Source organism: Bactrocera dorsalis, chromosome 1 (assembly GCF_023373825.1).
Source record: "Bactrocera dorsalis isolate Fly_Bdor chromosome 1, ASM2337382v1, whole genome shotgun sequence".
Taxonomy (NCBI): Eukaryota; Metazoa; Arthropoda; class Insecta; order Diptera; family Tephritidae; genus Bactrocera; species Bactrocera dorsalis.
This window is the reverse complement of record NC_064303.1, coordinates 89,877,255-89,901,752: the sequence shown is the minus strand read 5'-3', so window position 1 is coordinate 89,901,752 and position 24,498 is coordinate 89,877,255. Positions and strand designations below refer to the sequence as shown.

At 37.6% G+C, this 24,498-nt stretch overlaps 2 protein-coding genes and 2 long non-coding RNA genes across 7 annotated transcripts in view; all 4 read right to left on the bottom strand.

Annotated features, from left to right (window-relative positions):
* LOC105233636 (ryncolin-2-like) overlaps positions 1-8,537 on the bottom strand; it is a 237,845-nt gene extending 229,308 nt beyond the window's left edge. The window contains exon 1 of the mRNA XM_049446418.1: positions 8,377-8,537. Coding sequence (XP_049302375.1) covers positions 8,377-8,472 — 96 coding nt within the window. The 5' untranslated portion in view covers positions 8,473-8,537. The remainder of the gene's footprint in view (positions 1-8,376) is intronic.
* The window catches only part of LOC125775766 (techylectin-5A-like), a 337,356-nt gene continuing 319,280 nt past the window's right edge, over positions 6,423-24,498 (bottom strand). For 3 of the 4 annotated variants that reach the window (XM_049446364.1, XM_049446361.1, XM_049446363.1), the window contains exons 3-7: positions 8,048-8,140; positions 7,811-7,981; positions 7,575-7,745; positions 6,816-7,523; positions 6,423-6,709 (exon numbers count right to left, since the gene is read on the bottom strand). In XM_049446364.1, coding sequence (XP_049302321.1) covers positions 6,574-6,709; positions 6,816-7,523; positions 7,575-7,745; positions 7,811-7,981; positions 8,048-8,140 — 1,279 coding nt within the window. In that variant the 3' untranslated portion in view covers positions 6,423-6,573. Of the gene's footprint in view, positions 6,710-6,815; positions 7,524-7,574; positions 7,746-7,810; positions 7,982-8,047; positions 8,141-8,211; positions 8,307-8,882; positions 8,902-24,498 lie in introns of those variants that run through there. The other variant, XM_049446365.1, reaches the window with a different exon arrangement.
* Positions 16,951-17,676, bottom strand: LOC125775775 (uncharacterized). The gene is made up of 3 exons (XR_007421375.1): positions 17,522-17,676; positions 17,289-17,444; positions 16,951-17,215 (listed from the first exon to the last, which is right to left on the bottom strand). It is a non-coding gene; the product is annotated as an uncharacterized LOC125775775 (long non-coding RNA).
* LOC105232850 (uncharacterized) lies at positions 20,797-21,619 on the bottom strand. The gene is made up of 3 exons (XR_852849.4): positions 21,421-21,619; positions 21,080-21,353; positions 20,797-21,004 (listed from the first exon to the last, which is right to left on the bottom strand). It is a non-coding gene; the product is annotated as an uncharacterized LOC105232850 (long non-coding RNA).

The window sequence follows — 24,498 nt, the reverse complement described above, 5'->3', positions numbered from 1 at the left end:
GACATTTTTTAAGAAAAATTAAAATTTTGAAAAATTTTTTGTTTTCGAATAATTGTAATCAAAAAAGTCCTTTGTCCAGTCTTTAAAATTGTATTTCAAAGACCTGTATAAAATTTGGTGAAGATCGGTTGAGTATTTCTTGCCAACCGACCTCAAAAACATAGTTTCGAGAGTGTTTATGTGTTCAGATTTAAAGAAATATCAATGCAGGCTCAATTGAGAACATTCTAGAAGGCTATGACGTCAGTGCGCTCGTCTCCATTTTATTATCGGTTACTTTCTTATACTTAAAAGAGTCTGCACCAATTTCAAAGCAATACTTTTAGACTTTTCTTTCTCCAAACTTTTCCTGGTGTCTTTCACTCAAGAGAAAATCTCTCTTTTCAAAAAATTTCGAGTTCAAAAAGAAGTTATAAGTAGTATGTAACCCATTGTATACAAACATTTTTTTTCAAATTTCCATCCACTGCTTTTGTTAACTATTTCATAAAAAATATGGCTATCATATATCCACACTTACACACTGTTGCTTGTGCCACAAATGTTTTACCAGACATGAATTATAAGAGAGTGGTAAAAGCCAAATGCGCAAAAGCCAAGGGAAATAATGTCAGAACCACAGGCAACGGCAGCAGAAATGCACAAATGGCACAAATCATAAACAGATAAGAGGCAACTTGCTGCATGTTGCATAACTGGCAACAATGCAATTAATATGTGGCAATGTAACAGCCGGTAAATGGAGGTTGAAATGAAAACTCTGTCAACAAAACGAAACCTGTACAAACGCACACAAGCACACATACACCTGCACCTGCACGTGAATTGTCGTTGAAATACTTGCCACCTGAAAATAATACCATTAAACTATTACTCAACGGGCCCTACATTTGCTAGCAAACACCCACCCGCCGCCTCGGGCGTGAAACATTACAAAACTCACCTTAATTTCATTATGGCTGACAAAACTATCACCAACGGCACTGACAGCGAGCATTGTTTGCTGTCAACGACAGCAAAAACCTATTAAACAAACACTGGTTAATTTCAATTGTCACTGACAATCTACATTTCTGGTGGTTTCTCCGGGTCCTTTGCCACATTGCTGCCTGCCATTTCGTTTGCCACCACCGAGTGTGTCATAAAAATATGAACATGTGACAGGTGTGTCAGGGAAAAAGCATGGCAGTGTCATTTGTATTTGCCAAGGTGTTAATGGTCAAATAGCAACAGTAGAATATATTCAACATGAAATAAAAACGGATGGAATTTATTACGGTGAATATAATGGTGTTGCAATGTAATTCCAAAAAAAACATATGTTGGCAAATTACTTTTATTACTTTAATACAACATGAAAGACGCCCAACAATTACCATATGTTAATGTCATTTAACGCGGCGAAGAGAGCTTAACAGCACACATTTTTAGCCTACCCTTAATTAGTGCTTTATTAGCATGGGTAATTGTTGACTTGTGTCACAAAAGTATATAGGCATGCTTCAACCATTCCGCAATGCTTCGTAGCTGTCTCTGCCACGATTATTATATTTAGTTTCTTTTTTATAGTAAGGGGAACCATCGAAAGCCGGAGTCCGGAAATTTAATACGTTAAACCTAATCTACTTCCAACCTATATATCTACAACGGAACCACCAGATTAAGATTATCATAGGTTACTGTGTCGATGGCTTAATATACTATCGTTTTGGCATATATCGGCCTGCTTAATCCAACGGAGTTCATACGACATATCTGACATTATCGAATTTCTAAACTAAACCAAAAATTTTTTGGCAATAGTGATTTCGACATCTAATTAATATTTTTTCTCCTAAAAAAGTTGGAATAATACTTCTTTAAAAATTATGTATATTTCCCTCAATTCTTTTTACTTCTTTTCTCTATCACACACTTAATTGAATCTCACTCAGTACAGTGATCCCTCGAATGATAAAGTTAGGTTTATTTAGGATTGCTAAGGTTAAAAGAAACTTGATATCTAATTCCATTTATTCACTAAGTACCTTGAACTGCGAAGTTCCTACATATGTGAACCAAATTCCACAAGAGGCCGGACAGAAGCAGAAGGAGTGTTTCAGCGTCTTTCTCATTTACTTCCTTGCATTTTTTGAATGTATTGTAGTTAAGTAATAATGTCCATCCGGTTCGCATGTAATACCAGAAAGTTATAACACGTCTATAATCCAACTACCATCTTCCAGTCTTTTCGAGATCGTGTGAGTAAAGGTTAGGCTAGGTTCATCTGGTAGGCCAATAAGCCACGCATAGACCAGTTTAGTCCTTTGCGATATCAAGTGGAGTTCACTTGCTAAGTCCAAGAGGAGTAGTCATTGTTTACGATGCCTGCGCACGACATGAATTTCAACAGACTCTTCAACTTTTTTATCCATACCTTCTTCAGAGTATCATACTGTCCAGATGTTTCAAGCGTAGTTTTGCCAATGCGGGACAAGTGCGGAAGAATGGATTATTGTTTTTTGGTGACCTGCTCTAGGCATTTCCTGCAGTCCCTTCGATCGGTCTGCTCCATCTTTTGAGCGTACGTCGCCACCAGACAGTGATCAGTTAGTATTTCCATCATGTTCCTAAAGTCTCTTCTAACGAGTGCCAATACGAATTTTGGGAACTTCCGCTCCACAGTTTTGCACCCAGGTATCTTGTTCCAACGGGTTTTAATTTTCTTCTCCATGCTTCTTTGAGATCGTCGTATAGACCAGGCATGGGTTTCCCAATGTTGATTACGTTTTCGGATGTTAGTCGTAAATCATTCTTAGCAATCTCGACCACTATTTAATTGCCCTCGAAGCCTTTGTGGCCTTCTACCCAGTAGAATTGCTTACTTCTGGCAACACTATCCATTTCTGGCCTCCTTCCCAAGAGCACCGAGCTATGCCCGAAGGTTCTATACTCCTGCTGTCCTGTTCTATATATAAATACTCCTGCATCCAGTAGTTGTCCCGCCGATTTTGTAGCGCAGTTTTCAGCGAAGATGTATAGGTGGCAAGTTTAGTACCAGTTCAAGAGCCGCCGTTGGAGTTGTTCTTAAAGCTCCTGTTATGCGTAACGCAGCAAGCCTCTGAACCCTTTCCATTCGCTTCCGCATTCCGTACGCCTGTCCACCATACTACAAAAGTATGTACAAGTCATTAATGTTTTTCTTCGGAACTCGACTTTCGTTCTTCCTGTACTGGTTCGGTAGCAAGGCGGAAGGTACTTTTGGCAATCTCATAAGCTATTTCGTTTCCCGGAATTCTCTTATGGTCTGGAACCCCCAATGCAGCAACAATGCATCAGCCATTTTTGATCCGTCGGTGTAGTTGGTGTAAGTTCCACTAGCGAGTCACATGCCACTGCGACTTCGACCCTCTTTTATTGTGACTTCAAGTGTTCGCTCCCAAATAAAACGTGGGCACATGTGGTATATTTCGTTCACCAAAGTCCTGTTTATTGAGTTATGCTTGAAGGCCTTTGTGGACCATTCACCTAACGCCGCCAATCATGAAGTTATTTTTTGCTGAAGAGCTTTCCACGGCTATTTCGATTAAAGGTAGGTTAGCTAACCTCTCTACTGTATAAGTGGGAATGGTTTTTAGCCCTCCTGTTAAACGGAGAACAGCGAGCCGCTGTGTCCGTTTCAAGGTTTTAACCACAACCACCACGAATCTCCCCAAAAGGCCAAACCCAATGAGCAGATTGGAGTTGACTACCAACATCAATGCTCCCCGATTTCTCTTTTAAAGTCTTTGGTATGACCTTGCTATCACGAATTACTACCAGTTGGTTTCCACACAATTCTGGCTGTCGAAGCAGGATCAAATTAAAGCCTCTTACGACAGGCATGCCTTACCACGGGTATATTCTCAAACCATACCAGCAATGGAACAATGAAACTATTTCGTCGTTTTTGTTCTTTCCTAACTTACGCAAAGTTGAAATAGAGGAGGATTAAATGGGAAGACCTGGCCATTCCTTTAATATTTTTAATATAAGCTTACTTATATTTTAGGATTGAATATAGTAAGTCTAAAATAGATAAGTCGAATTAAATTTCTTTATGCCCGTGGTATAAATTTCAATGTATTAAAGACCGAGCGTCGGGCCTCTACGAACTTACAAGTGAAAGCAATCAAGAGGCGCTTTTATTGTGACTGTTGTAAATATTTGGCGGCAAAAGATTCAAGTGGCAACACTTGAAATTTTCTCAACGACAATTTTATGGAGTCGCTAGTGGTACAAAGCCCCCAACTGAAAGCTAACGGAACTATAATAAATGCAATAAAAAGGAACAAAATGGTGAAGGATAAGTAAACGAAATGTGCACAAAGCAAAAGGACACTTCTTAGCGCGACCATATTTCACATATGAACACTCAATTGGACGGTCAGAAGCCAAACAAATGGTTTTATTTGACTCCAAGCATTTGGCGTGTGTCTACCCAGTAGAGAAACGGAGTAGTTGCGAACCACTTTGAGATTAGTGTCAACAAAAGGCCGGATATAGTAAGCTTAGATTGGGTTAAAAGATCGAATCCTTGACAGAAGTCAACAGGGATCTTAGGTGGATAGCTTAGAAGGCTGGTTCGCTGTGTTACCTAAAACTTTTATATATTTGTGATCCATATATACATATATCCACCCAGAAAGCGACAAAACGTTTTATACATGTCACTATATCCATTTCGAATATTTCACCTTGTCCGCTGAGAGTATTCCGGTAGTTTCAATCTCAGTCTTACAAAAGCTAGAAAGCACGCCCGACAATATGTTTAACCTTACTACATTCCTATTGCACGATATGCGGTAAGAACTTGCACGATTTGAAAAGGGAATTTGCAAAGTAAAGTCAAAGAGTTCATATAGTTGATGACTCCTTTCTCTCGGTGTAGTGGATCAAAAGTTGCCTCGATTAAGTGCTCCGGCTTCTACAGCGAGAATAACGCGACAACAGTCTACGATCTCTCCCCATTTTAATTACAGGCGGTCATAGGTGCTTAAAGAAGCTGAGGCAGTAGACATCTCAAAGTAATGCGAAAATCATCGGCATGACGAAGACCGATGCTGTTGAAATGCGGCGAACGAATTTCGGCCTCATTTTGCTACCATCGTTTACGGAGTTCAAAAAGTTGATGGAGCTATACTATACCAACTTATTTGACCTATGTAAAATTACGGAAAAACGGCTTCAACGACGAATAAAAAGTACTTCTCCATCATGAAAACAAACCGGCTCACACATTCGCCGTCGCTAAACCCAAATAATTTAGGATACAAACCACTGCACAAGCCGCGATATTCTTCTGATTTTGCTCGTAGGACTGCTTTTAGATTCCAAACTTGAAAGAGTTACTCATTCAACATAAATTTAAGTCGAACGAGCGGGTTATCGGCGGCACAGAACATACTTTTAGGAGCTTCATGAAACCCAAGGATACTTGACCTCAAACTAAAGGCAATTTTATGCAATATATCGACAGTTTTCGAAATTTTTGTAAAAGCATTCACTACTGGGTTTTTTTAGCGTGATTAACCCCAACACAGTCATAATAATGCTAGCAGATTTCGCATTTATTTCCTGCCAGATCTTCACTTAGTCGCCGAAAATTGTAGGAAAGTAAGAAGAAAAGTTGAATTGCACATTTGCAGTCCATTCGCTTAAGCAGACAGTGACAAATTTTATGAAGTGCTCTTACATATGTACATATGTACCCACACACTATTAGCACTACACATACTCACAAGTATATATGCATATGTAGTATGCATGAGTCTTCCTTTGCGCACGCGATTTTTTATATTCACACGCGTACACTTCGTTGGCCCGAAATCTCAAGTGGTCAATAAAGTAAGTGTCATTTGCCCGGAATGGCTTTAGAAGAAATTCAGTGGAACCCTTAATATGCGCCGCATAAAAAAGCCAGCACACAATTACACAAATATCCAGCAATTTCTCTATATATCCACACAACTGCGCCGAATTAGAGGAAGTGGTCAAACGGCAACAGGAAATGAATGCGAATTCCGTTAGCGCATATGCTTTGTTATAAAGTGCCATTGTCCAAATGGTCTTTAGAAGCGGGAAATTTGAACACACCGAAAACGTGGTACGAAATACGCTCGTGTGTGTGCTATGAAAAAGTGGAGAAATTTGGGCGAAGAGGAAATTGAACTAGGTACGAAATATACTCGTAACAAATTGTATTTCGTTCCCCTAATGCAGGCGAGTAATAAAATTGTGTTAGCAACTAAAAGAGTGGAAAATCTTGTACCTAATTTAAAACAATTGCATTTGTGAAAGTGTGTGTTATATACAATATTATGAAACTATTGTTTTCTTCTAGAATTGAAATAAGCCAAGATTACTTTCATTCCCTATACTGTTTTTAGAAATAAAAGGAACAGTCTTTTTTCAAATAATGTATTATTTGTTGCTAAATAGAATATGCGAAGTTGTATAAAACATTATGCTAAGTTAAATTAGTTTCAACAGCCTTAACGTCAGAAATAGTGAACATTTTATGGAGGCTAAGGTTTTCAATAGCAAACCACCTTCTCAGTGATACTTCGGCCTTATAGCCATATGTACATATTTGAGGGAGTAATAAAATCCACGCCAAGCATACCACACCACGCCTTTGGCATACTGATCCTCCGGAAACTCTCCTCCTAAATACAGGCCGTTCAGATTGCTGTAAGTAAATATAATAGGTAAATAATTTAATGTCAATTATAATATTATTTCAAAACTCCATATGAAAAAAATTCATTCTTAGCTTTGCAAAAAGCGTATATTACCTGGCATGACATTTCTTATACCACCAAGCTCCTGTATATTGCACCGCGCAGTTGCTAGCATCTTTGTCATTATCACTATCTTTAGTGCTGAATTTTTGCCCGAGATGATAAGAGAACGAGTCACCGGCCGTGCCTGAATATTGTCCAACCGCAATTAACTCATATTTATTTTGAGCGTTGCCTATAGCGAAATTATCGTACTTGGCAACACGTTTCTCATTTTCAAAATCCTCCAATTGAAACCAAAGATCATGAGATCGCGAATTCGTCAGAGCATGTATTTTATCCAAGCCGAGAAAGAAATTGGCATTCAAATCGCCGAAACCGTGTTCATACTCGTACCACCCACGATAGAAGTCGGTGTCGTTACTTTGACGACGTTGAATTACAGCCCATGGTTCACCGCCATCAGGATCACGAAGACAATAAACATTGAAAGGGTGATGAAGAAATTCAGGCAGATAAAGTTCATAAACGCCACTCTCTGCATATTTCCCGTTTTCTTGACGCATCGCTTCGGTACACGATGCTGGTTTCTTGGTTGCAGGAGGCACAGATTCCTGATTCTTCTTTATTTCCTTTATTTCACGAAGAAGCTGCTCTTTCATTGCCATTAATTCACTCAGAATACCACTCTCTGCATATTTCCTGTTTTCTTGACGCATCGCTTCGGTACATGAAGAGACCACATTTTTGTTCTCTTCATTACTAAAACAAAAATTTATTATTTGTACGATTTTTTGAGAATTGCTTGCTTACAATTTCGTTGTAATTTTCGAATCTAACAATTCGAGATTTGTTTTTACTTCACGAAGAAGCTGCTCCTTCATTGACATTAATTCACTTTGAATACCACTCTCTGCATATTTCCTGTTTTCTTGACGCATCGCTTCGGTACATGAAGAGACCACATTTTTGCTCTCTTCATTACTAAAACAAAAATTTATTATTTGTACGATTTTTTGAGAATTTTTAAATAAATATCAGCTGCTTACAATTTCGTTGTAATCTTCGAATCTAACAATTCGAGATTCGTTTTTACTTCACGAAGAAGCTGCTCCTTCATTGACATTAATTCACTTTGAATACCACTCTCTGCATATTTCCTGTTTTCTTGACGCATCGCTTCGGTACATGAAGAGATCACATTTTTGCTCTCTTCATTACTAAAACAAAAATTTATTATTTGTACGATTTTTTGAGAATTTTTAAATAAATATCAGCTGCTTTACCACTTCGTTGTAATTTTCGAATCTAACAATTCGAGATTTGTTTTTACTTCACGAAGAAGCTGCTCCTTCATTGCCATTAATTCACTTTGAATACTGAACAAAAAAAATAAAAATAAAAAAAAAATAGTTGTTAGGTTTTATTAATACTCTTAAATATAGATTACCGCAGATCATAATTCTCTAATTTGAGGCTCAACAACTCCATCTTATTGACCGCGCTCTTCAATAAATCATCGTCACAAAGATAGGTGAGAAATGGCTGAATGAATTGCACAGTAATATAAAATTTAAAATGAATTTGTTTTATTAAAAATATTAAGGATAAATACCGCTACATTGGCACTACTTTGAATAGATGCCGAACAGTTCCCAGAATACAAAAGATGCCCACACAAAATGGACAAGAAGATCAAACGATGCGCCATTCTCCACAATTTCAGTCAAACTGAATGCGAAATTGAGGACTGTGTCTTAGTTATTCGTTTTCGAGTGAGGAATTGTCTGGCTTTTATCAATTAATTACTCGTCTGAGGCGGTGATTTTAATACCAAATTTGTGTATATACAAGTATACATACATGTGTACTTATTCGTCGAAGATTTTTATACAAATAATATAAAAAGTAAAAAATACTGCGAAATCTTATTGATACACAATATTATAAGAATAGATTACCACAGATTGTAATTCGCTCATTTTAAGCTCAAAAGCTCAACTTTATTGACCGCTCTCTTCATTAGTTCATGGCCACAAAGATAAGCATTTGAAATGAATTGCACAAGCATTTAAAATTTAAAATTTATTTATTTTTTAAATTTAGACGGAAGGCAAATACCGCTACATTGGCGCAGCTTTGAATAGATGCCGAACAATTCCCCGAATATAAAAGATGCCCACACAGAATATACCGGTTTGTCCGGAAATTAATAAACTCAGTCCTAAAATGAAATAAAATTGATTGAACCAAAACGTTACAATACTTTAAAGACTATCCAAATGGGCTCCTTCTGCGTCGATGCTGCGCTGCCGAAGGAAATCGGTCCTATTACTTTCCGGACAAACCCTGTATCTGCCAGAAATGTTGGTTGTTAGCGAATTTTCGTAGTTGTTCATTGCTTTACAGGAGTTCAAGGAGTTGATTCGTAAAAAGCTTTTTGGATTCCTGCCATACAAAAAAAACTCTCATGGGCTCTGGCATTTCATTGTTTTTCAAAAGTAAGATCTCTTAGTTTTGTCTTTCGTTTTTAAGCCTATTTTTTGTTATTATTTTATTTTCCATTATAAAATGTCGCTAGAAATGTGGTTGATGCCACGCTCACATCTTAATTCTTTAACCGGTTTACATAGAGTACAGTTGAATAATCCTTTTCATTGGATTTAATGTTTTTAAAGGTCTTCCATATAGACTCATCCAAAAAGGTATAGCATGACCCGATGCGACGAATAAAACTAGAACTATGCGCTTTCAACGCCAACTAGCGAAAATACCGCAAGACTTTTTTGACAACCCAATAATATTTGGCACATCCATATGACGGTGGCTACTCGCAAGTAATAACTCTTGCTCAGGATATCTTTACTGTTATAAAAATACTTCGCGGAATAATCCTTCAAGAAATCATGGATGACTCAATATTTGTAACCCTTGTCATCCTTTTGCAGAGTAACAATGAAGCGATGAAATTAGCAGAGACTGGTCTTCTTTTACCAAAAGTCTGTCTTTAATACGAGTATGCTACAAATTTTGAGGTACAGTAATTTCCTCAAAAAATCCACTTGATTATCCAAAAGTTTGTCATGTCTACGTGATTCTGATATATCTCTTAGGAGTCCACACATTTTAAGGTGAGATTTAAATCACACAATAAATAGGCCATATAAACCGTTTCAAGTGATTCAGTGCAAAGTATATAACGGGTGATCCAAGCAGAGATAATTTTGGCATTTCATCATGAAAAGACTTACACCTGAACAACGTTTACAAATTGCCCAACTTTAGTACGAAAATTCAGGTTCTGTAAAGAATGTGTTTCGCTCAACTTACGGTCAACATAATCGGCTTACTGAGTGCACTATTTGCAACACCATCACCCATTCATTTTTGGATAATAATCGACCGAATAGATCAAGTGCAGCACGCAATGAAGACAATATATCAGCTGTAGTTGAGAGTGTACACGATGACCGTGGTGAATCGATTCGGCGCCGTTCGCAGCAACTCGGACTTACGTATGGAACGATTTGGCGCATTTTACGTCGAGATCTTATAAAAGCGTACAAAATACAGGTTGTGCAAGAATTGAAGCCGATCGACCTTTCCAAGCGACATCGCTTCGCTCTATGGGTTCTTGAAAAGTTCTAAGAAAAAAAAAAAACAACAGTTTAGCGTGTCGTTCGAAAGTTACCGACCGAAATGATCGAACGAGTCAACGAAAATTGGACTCAGCGGATGGAGTGCGGTAAACATTTGAGAGATATAATATTCAAAACATATATGTCAAAGAATGTTCTTTCGAATGATAATAAACGTTTCCCACCAAATTTGAAATTTCTGTGGTTCCTTCTTCAAAAAAGTAGAGAAACTTGAATTGAATCACCCTTTGCAATTTGTTTATACTTTTGGTTGGTTCAAAATGGAGGCACAGAAACGTCAGATAAGAGGCAACCGCACATAGGTCATCATTAGCTGCATTGTAGTAACTAAATCAAGTCTTATCCAGCAGCTCAGTAGATTTGGTAAAAAAAAAACTGGTTTTTCTCCCTTACTGCCTAATATCTCTCTGAAAGCCGCGAAATATATCCCGTCACATTTATCTGAAGGCTGGGTATTCACAAAGATAATGCTCCATCGCCTCATCACCCTCCACGCATGCTTCAATACCACAAAATCCACTTTATCAATTTTGTGAAGATGACATCTCAAGGGCAAATCCCCCCTGGCGCTCTCTACAATATTACGAAACTCCATTTTGCCCAGAAGTAGAAGTTTTTTCGTCAGACGGTGTTGAAAGACATGAGGTATTTCTCTAGAGAGCATTACTTCCAACAACTCTTGAAGGAGCTGAATGGGAAGAGAATGAGAAAAGAAATAGTGTTCCCAGCTGCGAGCAGAACAACTCCTCTGCCTTTTCATTTCTTTCAATTTTAATTCTGAGTTACTTACTGAGAGTATAGTGATTGCCTGCTTGCATAACCTAACGCAGCGAGACTTAGTATAGGTGTCCCATTAATCCATCGGTGAATTAATAGATTTCGACGTTGAAAATGTCGATCATAGAAAAATTGGTCCATTATTCTCTACTGAGAATGGCGTTCTGTTTAATTCCTCATACCAGGCCAGTGGTACCTCCAAATCTGGCTCCAATGTCATATAATCATAAGCCGGTTACCGGAAAGTATTGTATCACACTTCAATTGAAAATATATTGGCAGAATATCGAAAATAAACTCCAGAGCCTTTTTTAATGAAGTTTTCACTGCGCCCGTAATTACTAGCACACAGGCCCATTGCTCCTGTTCTAGGTGTTTGATACGGCACTTTTTCGAGAATTTCATCTACCACACCACTGAACCATATTTTAGTACGAGACGGATAGTACTTGTGCAGGAGTTCTAGATTCTAAGATTTTGAAAACCCTGATGTAAATGTTTTTTCTCCAGCTCAGCTTTTTATCACAATGTCAAGACATTTGACAGAGCTTGAGAAATCAACAATTACGAAATTTTTGTACTTCTTATGAAAAGATAGGTTTACATTTTCTCCGCAATGAAAGTTAGACCATGACCTTCGGGAAAGGTTGTCGAGATGGAAAGAGCAATAGCATTTAATATTTAATTCCCTGAGGTTGCGCATTATCCACATTACCAACTTTGCTGGGGACTTTCGACCGCATACTAAATGCAGCGCGCGATGCATCGTGTAAACCGAAGCTTTACCTTCCATTATATTTCCGCTCTTTATATCTGATCCTCGAACAATACACCCACAATACCATCGTATTCTATTGGCGAATCGGATCCATCATCTTTTCTGGTAACTCCATTCTGTATTCTTTACACTCATGAAAGTCAATCGCTAGTCCTGGTTCTTCTCTATCGAAATACACTCCAGCCTTAAGACTGTTCCCACTTTTTGTTAAGACTTTCTCATATTCAAAATTTAAGAACTTTAAGGCCTTTGAACGAAGTATTTCGACTTCACTAATTTTCGATCGAAAACTACGCCCCACTACCTTCCTCAACTCACATTCACTTCATCTATTTACATTAATACTCTGCTGGTTTTAGGTCCTTACTCCCCCACATAGTAGAGCGTAAAATAAAGTCACCCGAAATGAAAACTTACCTGAAACAGAAAAAACGAAGCAGCGGCTGCAAGCAAATACCTACCTACGTTGAAGTAAGTAGAGAAAAGCTTCAACGTCCAACGGATATTTTAACAACCTTAGTCAACCAGTCAACTAATCAGATATTCTCTTTCGTGCGGTTAGTGACATAGCTGTTGATCCTTTTTATGCAGCTTGAGCCGACCAAGGGTGAATAAAAGTTGCCAGCTACCGCCGAACTCTGCGGGTTCGTACGGATTTTGCGAAATTCAATTTACAACTTAAATGTGTTTATTTTGTGTTGTTTTGCTCTTGTCATTGCAGCGAAACTGAAAAATGCGGCGAGACAGTCCCTCATTGGCTTCCAAGTTGATGCTGTGGACTTGCGGCTGCCACTCTTCTGCCATACCACTAGTACATGTATTCCTATATGCAAAGGAGCTCTAGATACAGCTATCAAGTTACAAATACGACAAAAGTATTGGCATGAGGAAATCACATACATCCATCTACCTCGGTATACAACCGGTGGGATAAGTGTATAGATTTGTAGGTATATTCATCGATATCACCGCTGTGTGTGGCTTCCGGATTTCCTATGAGTGGGGAGCCATCAATTTTGTTCCCAATCACTGCGAGCAGTTACCGTTCCACTGCCGCATGCCGCTAAATCCAATCAAGTCCCACACGCAAGCGCTTACCGGGCAGGTGGCATACTCCAGCACATACTTCACATTGCCGTGCCATCTAACAGCCGTAGCCCGTGTTGACTTGAGGATATTGGTAATTTATAAATAAAATGAGATTTTCACCAACGGTCTCTACTGTCGCTTCAATTGTTGTTTTTCTTCTGCCGATTACTTGTGTGCGATTGAATTAGCTTAATAGAAGTTGGCACCTCAAAATCACATATTTAAATTTGAAAATAATGCAATAAGGTTTAAAAGAAACTGCACTAAGAAAATGGTGCAAGCTAACTTTGGACGGAACCGAACGAAATACTACAGTACTCGTATACTAACTTGATAGAAAGAAGATTGAGTGAAATTTTTAACAATATTATCCATCCAGTCTTTTATCTACGAGTCGAGCCTGGTTTCTTTCGTTTTTCCAGACTACGGGCTGAAGTTGTGGATTGCAATTTATGGTAAACATACAGGGTTTGTCCGGAAAGCAATAGGACTGATTTTCTTCAGCCGCGACTGTATTTCGGAGTGACCGCACACCGACTGGATTCGGTAGAGGGCGTTCCTAACTAACAAACGAGCGGCTGGTCAGTTGTCTCCGAGCACCTGTAGAGTCAGGTCAAACATTTTCGCGTTTACCGTCGACCAAGTATTCGTTTAATAGCCCAGATGTTAAATTTATCAAAATGCGTGGTTCATGACATTGAGGCGGAGCACTTGAACAAGCGCAAGGTGTGCGCGAAGATGGTCCCACAAGTGCTCACTAACGACCAGAAATTGCGGCCTTTCCTCAGCCGCCCTACAGCCCAGATGTGGCCCCCGGACTTTTTTGTTTCCTTGCCTGAAAAGGCCAATGAAAGGCAAACATTTTGAGATAGCAGAGGAGATCCAAGGAGCATGCTCCTCAGCTCTCAAGATTATTCCGGAGAATGCCTTCCGTGACAGTACTTAGTTCAGTACTTGGAAATCGCGCTGCATCGACGCAGAAGGAGCCTATTTGAAGGTTTTTTAAAGAAATTTAACGATTGTTTTAATAAATTTAATATATAATGGACTCAGTCCTATTACTTTCCGGAGAAACCCTGTAGCCTTTATCTTGTCAAGATTTTTTTGGGATTCTCTTGCTCTGGTAAGACTTTCAAAAGATCGAATAACTTCACCAAAATCTTGAATATACCTATATATACGAGGGCTGTCCGATAAATAACCGACCTAACTATGATGCACGCGACTTTTTCAAAATTTTTTTTTTTATTTTTCTACATAGTCTCCTTGTAACTCCACACACTTCTCCCAGCGATGCTCCTATCTCTGCAACCCTTCCAAATAGTACTTGGCGTCTTTGTCTGCAAAATACGAGTTCACGAAAGAGATTGCCTCCTCATTTGACGAAAATCTCTGGCCGCCGAGCGCAGTTTTAAGTTGAGGAAACAAAAAAAAGTCGCTTGGTGCTAGATCCGGTGAATAAGGTGGATGGTCTAGCAGTTCGAACCGCAATTCGTGGATTTTCGCCATGGCGACTGTTGAGGTGTGAGATGGTGCGTTGTCTTGGTGAAACAAGACTTTCTTTTTTTGCAAATGTGGCCGATCTTTCGTAATTTCTTCCTTTAGCTTGTCCAATAATGATGCGTAGTATGCTCCTGTTATAGTTTTTCCTTTTTCAAGATAGTCGATAAAAATAATTCCATGGCTGTCCCAAAAAACACTCGCCATCACTTTCCCAGCCGAATACACAGCTTTAGGTTTTTTTGGGGCTGGTTCCCCCTTTTCAATCCACTGTTTAGATTGGATTTTTGTTTCGGGCGTATAATGATGAATGCAAGTTTCGTCTACAGTTATCAATCGGCGCCAAAACTCGGTCTTATTGCCTCTAAACTGAGCCAACAGAGCGCTGGAAATGTTCATGAGCGCACGTTTGTGGTCTAGCGTAAGCAAACGCGGCACCCAACGCGCGGACAGCTTTCTCATGCCCAAATCTTGGTTTAATATGTGACAAACAGTTTCTTTTGACATCTTCATAATCTCAGCTATTTCCCTAACTTTAATCCGGCGGTCGTCTAGTACCAATTGATGAACTTTAGCGATGTTATCGTTAGTGGTTACAGTTTTTGGACGCCCAGGACGTTCATCATCTTCCAAGCTCCTGCGACCACGTTTAAATTCAGCTGCCCAAAATTTTACGGTGGTAAACGATGGTGCAGAGTCACCATACACAGAGTCCAACTCATCTTTGATTTGTGAAGGCGTATTGCCTTTCAAAAATAAAAATTTAATTACAGCCCGATATTCAATTTTTGCATTTTGGGGAAATCACCGAAATAGACTCACAAAAACGACTGTCAACAGATAATTGCGCAAGATAAATTTCTGAAATTTTGGCGAGTAGCTATTATAATATGCACAATTTGAATTAGAAACTTTTTTTCAGATGTGCCGCTAGCTTCACGTTGAGGTCGGTTATTTATCGGACAGCCCTCGTATATGTAGATCTATATGTAATTTACTTTGTAATAAACCTTCAAAAGATGTTCTATTAAGGAGCCGGGAGAGGATAGAAATCCAAAACAGAAAACCTCAATATAAAATACCCAAAACAAAAATCCCCAAATTTACATATCAAACTTTAATGTGTACCAAAAAGGAGGTCTCAGCGAAAGAGCCGAGAATCTCAGAATTTTAGTTCGGAGATTTAGAATTTTCTAATCGAAGATTTCAAGCTTAACCCCAGTGAGTCACCTTTCTAGATTCGTAAAATGCTTTTATGATCGGGGTCTGCACCCGTACACATGGACTCCAACTAAAGAACCAAAACTCTCGCATTATCAGGAATATTTCCTCCTTTACCATTATTTTTTTTCCTTAAAATTTTTTCTAAAAAACACCAGTCAGCTACGTTCTCTGTTCTAAAAAAAACCGATCCAAGCGAGGTTAGTTAGGTTAGATCTCCGAATGTAAAGCCCTTGGCCAGATAAAAACCAGGTCAATGTCGGAATTGTAGCCTCTGCCCGTTGCTATTTAACTTCTATATCTCGAAAATCCCTCAATCACAAGAAGAAATTCTTATGAGCTCGTATACTGATGATCGATGGCATGTGCTCTCCAACCTTTATCGTTTTCTTGCAGCACGCAACCTAAAACTCTCCACCAAGGCCGGTCCTTAACTACGCCGCGCCAATATGATCACTTGAATGCAGTGAAACGCAGACGAGGAAGCTAAATACATGTCAGAACACTGCCCTCTGGACGATAACGGAATGCCTCTTAAGGTCTACCATCGAACACCTGCACAATGAGGTCCGTATGCTCCCAGTTAAGGAGGCATGACACTAACCACCTTATTGCATGTCCTGCTAACCCAGCTAACCCAACACATCTGGCAACCATCTCCCTATGTTTTGACCCGCTCAAAACAGCACGTTTCCTGTATCAACCGTTGGATGATCTCGATTATCGAATCCTTATCATCCGATCGGAGACTAGATAACCGTCATAACAACAACCCGACCTCTATTTTGTACAGCGCCTTTGCCATTGACATGTATGAGTGCTAAGTGTTCTGAAAGTGAATGACGTGTCCTGAAAGTTGAAAAATACCTAACTCAGCTTTCTCAGTCGATACAGGTCTATAAAAAGACGAAAAGAAATCGCAAAAGAACATTTATAAAGAATAAAGTATTGTGTTTCGAATTATTTGGAAATCTATAACAAGGCAATTGGAAACAATTTCCGAAAGTCGGAATAAATTCGCTACCTCTTCGAACTAATGTCAGTTATGAATCTTCATTCTGAATCTCAGGAATTATTTTCGCGTTATTACGGTTATAATGTTGTAATTTTTATCATTAAAAAAGAATCACGAAGGTTTGTTTCAACAGACATATATATCCTATTAAACCTGAAATCTTAGCATAAATATGATGATAGAGAAGAATCTTTTTATTATATTCAAGTTATGCGGATTCAGGTTCTCTTACATGTTGATGTTTCTCTGTTATAATAACGGTTTTAAGCAATTGCTCATCCAAATCTAAAAATTCAATAATACTTCTGAGAAATAAGTCGATCCAATCGATTATGAACTCCATAGATAGAACCGTCGAAATACTGAACGTGAGCAGAAAGAATACGCCAATTCCGGTCATAACAAAACCAAACAGCTGGAAATTGAAAAAAAGGAAACATGGATCAAAATAAATAAATAAATAACACATGTTTTTGTTGCAGACTCACTCCTTTACATAAATTAACTGTCGCGCTTAAATTATATTGCTTCAACATTTAAGCTCTGAAAGAGAAGGCCTTCTTTTCGGAATCTAATTGATGGGATTGGCCAAGCAAAATGATAATGGTGAAGATCAAAAGTGCGGTAAATAGACAAAGGGTGAACTGGAAGAAATTGTGAAGACAATTATTAAGATATTGTATATAGGTATGTATGCATGCCAGTGCGACGGAAGTAATACCTTTTGCAGTGTACTCAGCCTTTGTTTTCCAGTCACGGGTGTTTCCAGCAAATTTCGCTCAATATCCATTTTTTCAGTATTAAAAATACACGGATAGTTATAGGCAATAAATCAGATTTTGATTTAATAAAAATATTCAATTTGTCCTCACTTCAATTTCGTGTGGTTTGTCAAATTTACAGTTGAAAAATTATCCATATTCTCAGGGCAAGCTGATAGACTAAGCTATCGAAACTTTGTACTTTATGCGAATGAAATTTGATAAATTGTTAGACATGTAAATAAAGCATGATCCAATTCGAGGCTCCCTACTTTTTAAGGAAAACACAAAAACTTAAAAGCTAACAGGGAATGTTTACTATCATTCGTAAGAACATTCTTTGACATTTATTTATTGAAGATTATCTCTTTCAAATGTGGGCCGCGCCTAAGTCTCAGATTCATTGAACCCAATTTTTCTTGACTCTTTCGAGCATTTCGTCTGGTAACTGGCGAATACATATGTGATGTTTTGCTCCAAGGCCTGAATCGAAGCGGGATTGTCTGCATAGACTTTAGATTTTACATATCCCTAGAGGAAAACATCTAACGATGTGATATCATATGATTTTGGTAGTCAATTGACCGGCCCAAAACAAGAAATTATCTGCTCAACGAAGTGTTCTCTCAATGAATCCATTTATTGGTGTGATATGTGAGAAATTACACGTAGTTGTTTAAAGCAAATGTCACCAAGACCACCAGCATAAATTTTAATAGAACATTGCGCGATAATTGTCGCCATTGACTTTTACATTTCCGCTAGCATCCTTTTTGAAAAAACCACACCAAACCGTGATTTTTCTGGATGACTTGACAGTTCTTGAATATCTTAAGTTTCAATTTAAAATTTAAATATTGTTATCGCTAAATAAAATTTGGCTCGAAAACGTCAGATCTACTTGGCTTTATCAAGAGCACTAGAGAACACTAGAGAACATAAATAATATGAAGACTTGACATGAGTAAGGCGTGATCTGTCTAAAAAAGGCCATTGGAAAGAGTACCACTATTTGGACCACTCTATATATGTATTTATTGCTGTATAATATTAAAGAAAGATATCATGGATCATAATATTTAGTCCGTTTGTGTACATTCTACAAATAGTTAGTAATAATATTCTTGGGAGTATCAGTTCTTTATTTATTGTGGTTACTAACCGTGAGCATAACTCTCTCTTTTTCTCTCTCTCTTCCTACAAATCAAAAAGCTTTCATAAAAATTATATGATTAAATTTTAATTTGAAATATCAAATATGTAATGATAAAAGGTCGTAATTGAATGCTGCCTTAACAGTATCTGGGTATATACCTGGACCAAACTCTGGTATAGTCTGGCATATAGTACATAACATATATGACTATACAAATCACATATTTCCACTTCAAACAGAATGGTTTTGGTGCTCAATGACATGACTAGCAAGTTCTTCGAAATGTCTTAAGGCTTGTCTCTTCTTCTCAAGTACCAAATTGTCTGATAACCGGATCAAAATCAATATTGTAAGCGTGGCTAATATTCCCAAGGCGAAGAACACAATCTGTAATGCGTTGATTCTTTAAATTCTTAGTTGTAATAAATAATTAAATGGTTGTTTTAGCTACTTTGTAAATTAATTTGAGTCTTAAGTTTTCGATTGGCTCAGCAACATTTCCTTCTATATCGACATCCTTATTTCGTGGCATTGCCTTCATTGCGATCTGTTTTCTTCGTTCTTCTTGTTTTTCGTATTCAAAAATTTTCTATTTTTTGTTTATTATTGGCATTTTTTCTCAAAAAAGAGATTGACTTTGAATTTAAGGTGTTCTTTGATTAAAATAGAGAAAAATAGAGAGTATTATTTCTATGCTAAAGGTGGATACTAAATATTGTATTATCTTGTTTGACTCGTTTATCCTTGTTATCAAACACCGATAGGGTTTCGCTGTGATCCAAAGCTGATTGAAGACCAATTTTCCAATGACATCTCATTGCAGAAATTAACTCGCCAATAACCTAACCTATGTATGTTGGTTTCTGAATGATATGTCGTGGATGATTTCTAAATACAGGCTGAAAGCAGATACGACCTATTTCTTGATATGATTCGGTTACCAAAAGAAGCATTATTAAAATACAATTTTATAATTTCGATATAGAAACCATAGATAAAATTAAAAGTATAGAAAATTAAATATACGGACTGGTGGTATTTCGAAACTATTCATAAATTCTAATCCAACAATCATAAAAGCTAGTCTATTAGTCAAAAATTCGGCCCAAGATTAATACTGATGTCCGACTATAACTGACCCTCGTCTTGGAACTGAGCTATGTAAATAAATTTCCAAGATTACTGTCTTATAGCAGATTCTTGTAAACCGTCAATGTTCATCTATTTATGAGAAATGAGCGATATCCATCGTTGAGTGTTGTTTATAGAAAAGCAATAAGTATAATCAAATTAGATGCTGTATACGGTGCTTATTATTTTTTTTCGATTGGGACCAGGGAAATGGTTTAACAATTTTCAACGTGATCGAATACCGGTTTTCGATTAATCTTGCCAGGTACCTCCAAAACAGTTATTACAGATGACACCGTCGTAAACTCTAGCAGATATATGGTGCGGGAAATAGAAATCATGCTAACTCAAAACAACATATCAATATACCACGTGTGATAAGTATATTTATCACGAAATATTATGGGTGCCATATAAGCGTGCTCCCAACAACAAAACATAGGTCCACTAATAAAAATCAGCAGATGCGCAGTGGTCCAAGTTGTCATGGTTGCAGTTGAAGTGTGAGAGGATAACGGAATACCCCTCTCTGGGAAACTTAATGAGTCCGGTGCAGAATGACATTAAGTGCTATCGTTGTTTAGCCGATTTTTGAACACGATCTGACTGTTTAGCAAGTGTGGCTCCACCGAGAGCCCTCGACCCGACAAATACATCATTGAACAGTATTGGCATACCCACGGTTTCATGAGGCCAGAACACAACTTTTAGTGAGAAACCCCATTTCTTAAGCCTTGAAGATTCGTGTCACCCTGCTTTCACAGAAGAATCTCCATGAAACTACTTCGGTCTTGTTTATTGCCGACTTAACTACATATAGCAAGCGCCATTTTATTCAGTGCCCAGTCGCCGCTAGAACCGCTCTTGCGGATGTGGGCTTCCAACATGACAGCTCATCGTTTGCTAAATACATTGTTAACGTGGCACTTTAAAAAAGGACTAACTAACTCCGCATATACAAATATTTATATTTCCAATGAATTAAATACACGCAAAATTATTTGATAACAATTTTATTATTGATCATGGCAGAAGCTTCAGGATTTTCATTATTTCTTTTGTACACACCAAACAAAGTATCCATAAATCGTATTAGCCACAAGGCAATTATAATAAGGCTCACTGCTATTAAGCCCGTTAATGCAAATCCAAAAATCTGTAAAAAGAAAAATATATATTAAATTAAAATTCTTAACTATCTGATTCAATTGCTTAGCTAGAATGAACTCACACAATTATTAGCTCGAACTAAGAATTGAAAGATTGCATCACGCCTGTTACTGCGTACTGAGCTTCTTTCCAAATCAAGCATTACTAAGAAAAGTTTGTATGTAAAATAAACTCAGAGTTGCTACAAAATATTACAATCGTAAAAAGTCTTCGCTTAGGTGCGCGGAGCCATGTTGGATGGCGTGTGGCTTCGACTCAAAAAGTAAACCGTTTGAGAAGCGTATCAAAGCGTAAACGGTGAAAGCTGACGAAATGCCAATGAAGAAGAATGTAATCTGAAAATATGAAAATATATATGTACATAAAAACAACACTTTTTTCTTTTTCTTGAAATTGACAAACCTTTTGCAGAAGCGTTAACTCTGGCTTTTGCTTTACTTCCGATGAACTCTGCTGCTCCAGAGTCATGCTTGGATTTTAATGAGTGTATTTACTATATGTAATATATTTTTTCTTTTCAAAACGTTATACGTTTCTGTAAAAAACAAATTTTACTCTTTCAAAATGAAATGTTGACTGACATTATCTGAAATTCAAACAAAATTTGAAGTAATCAAAGGAAGTATGTATTTGCTTTCATGAAGTCATTGTAATATTGGAAGAGCTGCCATTTATAGAATATTTGTTTAACGAATCCGTTCGTAATTCCGACAGTAAGTAAAAACAATTAAAATTCAATATGAAGACGGCCGGATGAATAGGTACTTCAATGAGCGATAGACCCTATTGATTTACTTTGTGCAGTATTAGGTTACTGTCCAAAATCGGACTCATAGCTATATTCTGAATGAATGAATTTCATATCTAAGCAGGCACAGGTTCTTCGACAGTTAAAAATAGGTAAAATCGATACAAAACCAAATCTTTTCCGAAAGAAAATTGCAGAATCCTTTTATGAAGACCTTTAGAGCAAATGGTTGGGTCGAATTTAATTTCGGGAACTAATATTTACTTTACGGAAAAAAAATATAAAAGTTCATCAAACATGTTCACCACTCTCAATAGAGTCCAGAATTGATCACAGCAGGCAGATATGCGGTTGAATCCTGAACAGACGGAACTGCTAATTTTCACTACGAAATGAAAAATCCTTCCAAAATGGCTTCCTTTCGATAAATGGGTCACAATTCTCTCCCAAGAACTGCACCAAAAATCTTTCGGTAGTCTTGAACAATAAACTGTGTATGCACAATATGGTTGAAAGACTAAAAAAGGCTAACAAGGCCTTGTATGCGTATAAGTAGAGGCTCGTCACAACTTCGGATTTTCTCGCTTTCCACCATCTCAAGCTACATCATGATTGTAAAACCAAATCCGCTCTACAACGAAGTAATATGGTGGATAGGTTTAAGGAAATTTATTTCTGAATGGAGAAGGTTCAGAGACTCGAACTGAGCATAACGGAAGCGCTATGAACCACATAGAAAAATATGGTTGGCATAAAGAGATGTTAGCTGCGCGTAAATACATTAAACATTTATAAGGATAGCTAGAAAATGGATGACGGATGTTCGTACGAAGGATATACTGTTCAGAGTTAGATACAATTCAGCCTACAAGAAAAGACCTTTGCTACTGAGAATGGCTCGGAGCTGGCCTATAATGTATTAGAAGACAAATCCAAATTTAACATTTACGTGGTCAGCCAAGCAGCAGTCAAGGCTTTAACCTCTTTCTCATATCGACCAGAAGTGTCTTGGAAAACACGACAGCAATGAAGAGTGTCGCCAGAATGCAACGATTTCACTTCTACCGGCTGCCAGGTCACAAAGGCATCGAGGTAAATGTTCTAGTAGACGAGATTTCCAAGAGCGGTGTATGGCTGTCTGCGGAAAACGTGACCAACATTGGGAATCCCATGCAATATCTATACGACGATCTGGACAGGAGCGTGGCAAGGAAAAACAAAACGCAATGGAAAAAGCTATCTTGGTGCTGAACTGTAAAACTCATATGTAAAACGGTAGATCAGCAATATACGAAGTTCCTACTGGCATTCGATTGGAGAGACTGTAGAGACATGATTGAACACCAGGAAAGCGTTGAAGTACCTTTTGTGCACTTGTTTCACTTGTTAACAAGACTGCACTTTAAGCATTGGGAAGGTATCAATAGTGAGGCCACAGAGTCTACTGAAATTCGCGTCAAGCGCAAGCATACTGAAAAATTACTACTCCTCTCAGACTTAGTAACAAAATCTAACTGGTATCACAAAAGACCAAAAAAAAAGAAAAAAAAATAAATATATATACATATATCTAAGGATATGTCTACATAAATATCTACTATGTGGCTTGTAAAAGTATTTAATTTGCCTGCCAGAAAGACAGGATTGCCCAAAACAATTAAACACCTTTACGCCTCAAAAAGGAATAACCTGACACCTAAAGCTGCATTCCTTTCACGCATCCGTATTCTTAGTCAGCCAAGCATATTTACAGCATATGTCTTTATAGTACATATGTATGCACAACCGTAAATGTACTTAAGACTTACACAACTGGAATTTTATTACTCTTACTGCCGGTGCGTAGGTGTCCATGGTGTTGCTCCTTAAGGTTCAAACCGCTACATTAATTTGTAGTAACAGACGCTTTCACTTTGGTGGTTTGGCTAGCTTGTTTAATTTAAAAAGTTTTGTAAAATGTTACTTTTGCAGCCGAAATCACACATTCACTTAGCTACCCAATGAACAGTAGAGCAAGAAATAAAGAATATTAAGTTTGATACACATACATACATATAAAAAGCTCGAGCGTTTCTCAGAAATTTATGGATAGTGTTTCTTATTTCATAAGTATTCCTTAAAGCCTTAGAATTAGAAAACGGTTAAGCAGACCTACACATTTTGTAAATAAAGAAAGAAAACTTGAAGCTGAGTCACAAGCAAAATATATGATTTTAATAATATGTAATATTTAATAAGTTCAAAGTGGGTTTGGGGAAGTGTCTCTGAAACTCATCTTATTAATTACAAAGCTCCTAACATCTTATTAATCATATAATCAGCTATTTAGTTCAATTTTTCTGTTTTGTAGCGCTTGGATCAAGCATCTTCTAAATGATCCAGCTTTTATTTGGTCGACTGGGTATTTCGTTGCAGGTGCTGTCCTTAGACTGCTGCCTTATACCTACATATACCATATATTATACGGGTTTTTGTTGCTGCTGTGTTGTGGTTAGGTAGGTAAATCTAAACTTAAATAATTTCATTTGTAGTCTTTTACGACTACACTACTTAGTATTATATGACATTTAGCGGCTGTTCTTTTGCATTAATTTGTTCCGATTTTCCAACACAAAGTGCCATCTTGAAAACAATTGCAATAAAATAGCGTGGAGTTCACTTAAATTTATAGGCACAAATCCGAAAGTTAACAGTATTTACTAACGATAAGATTGTCATGATTATTTTGGTAT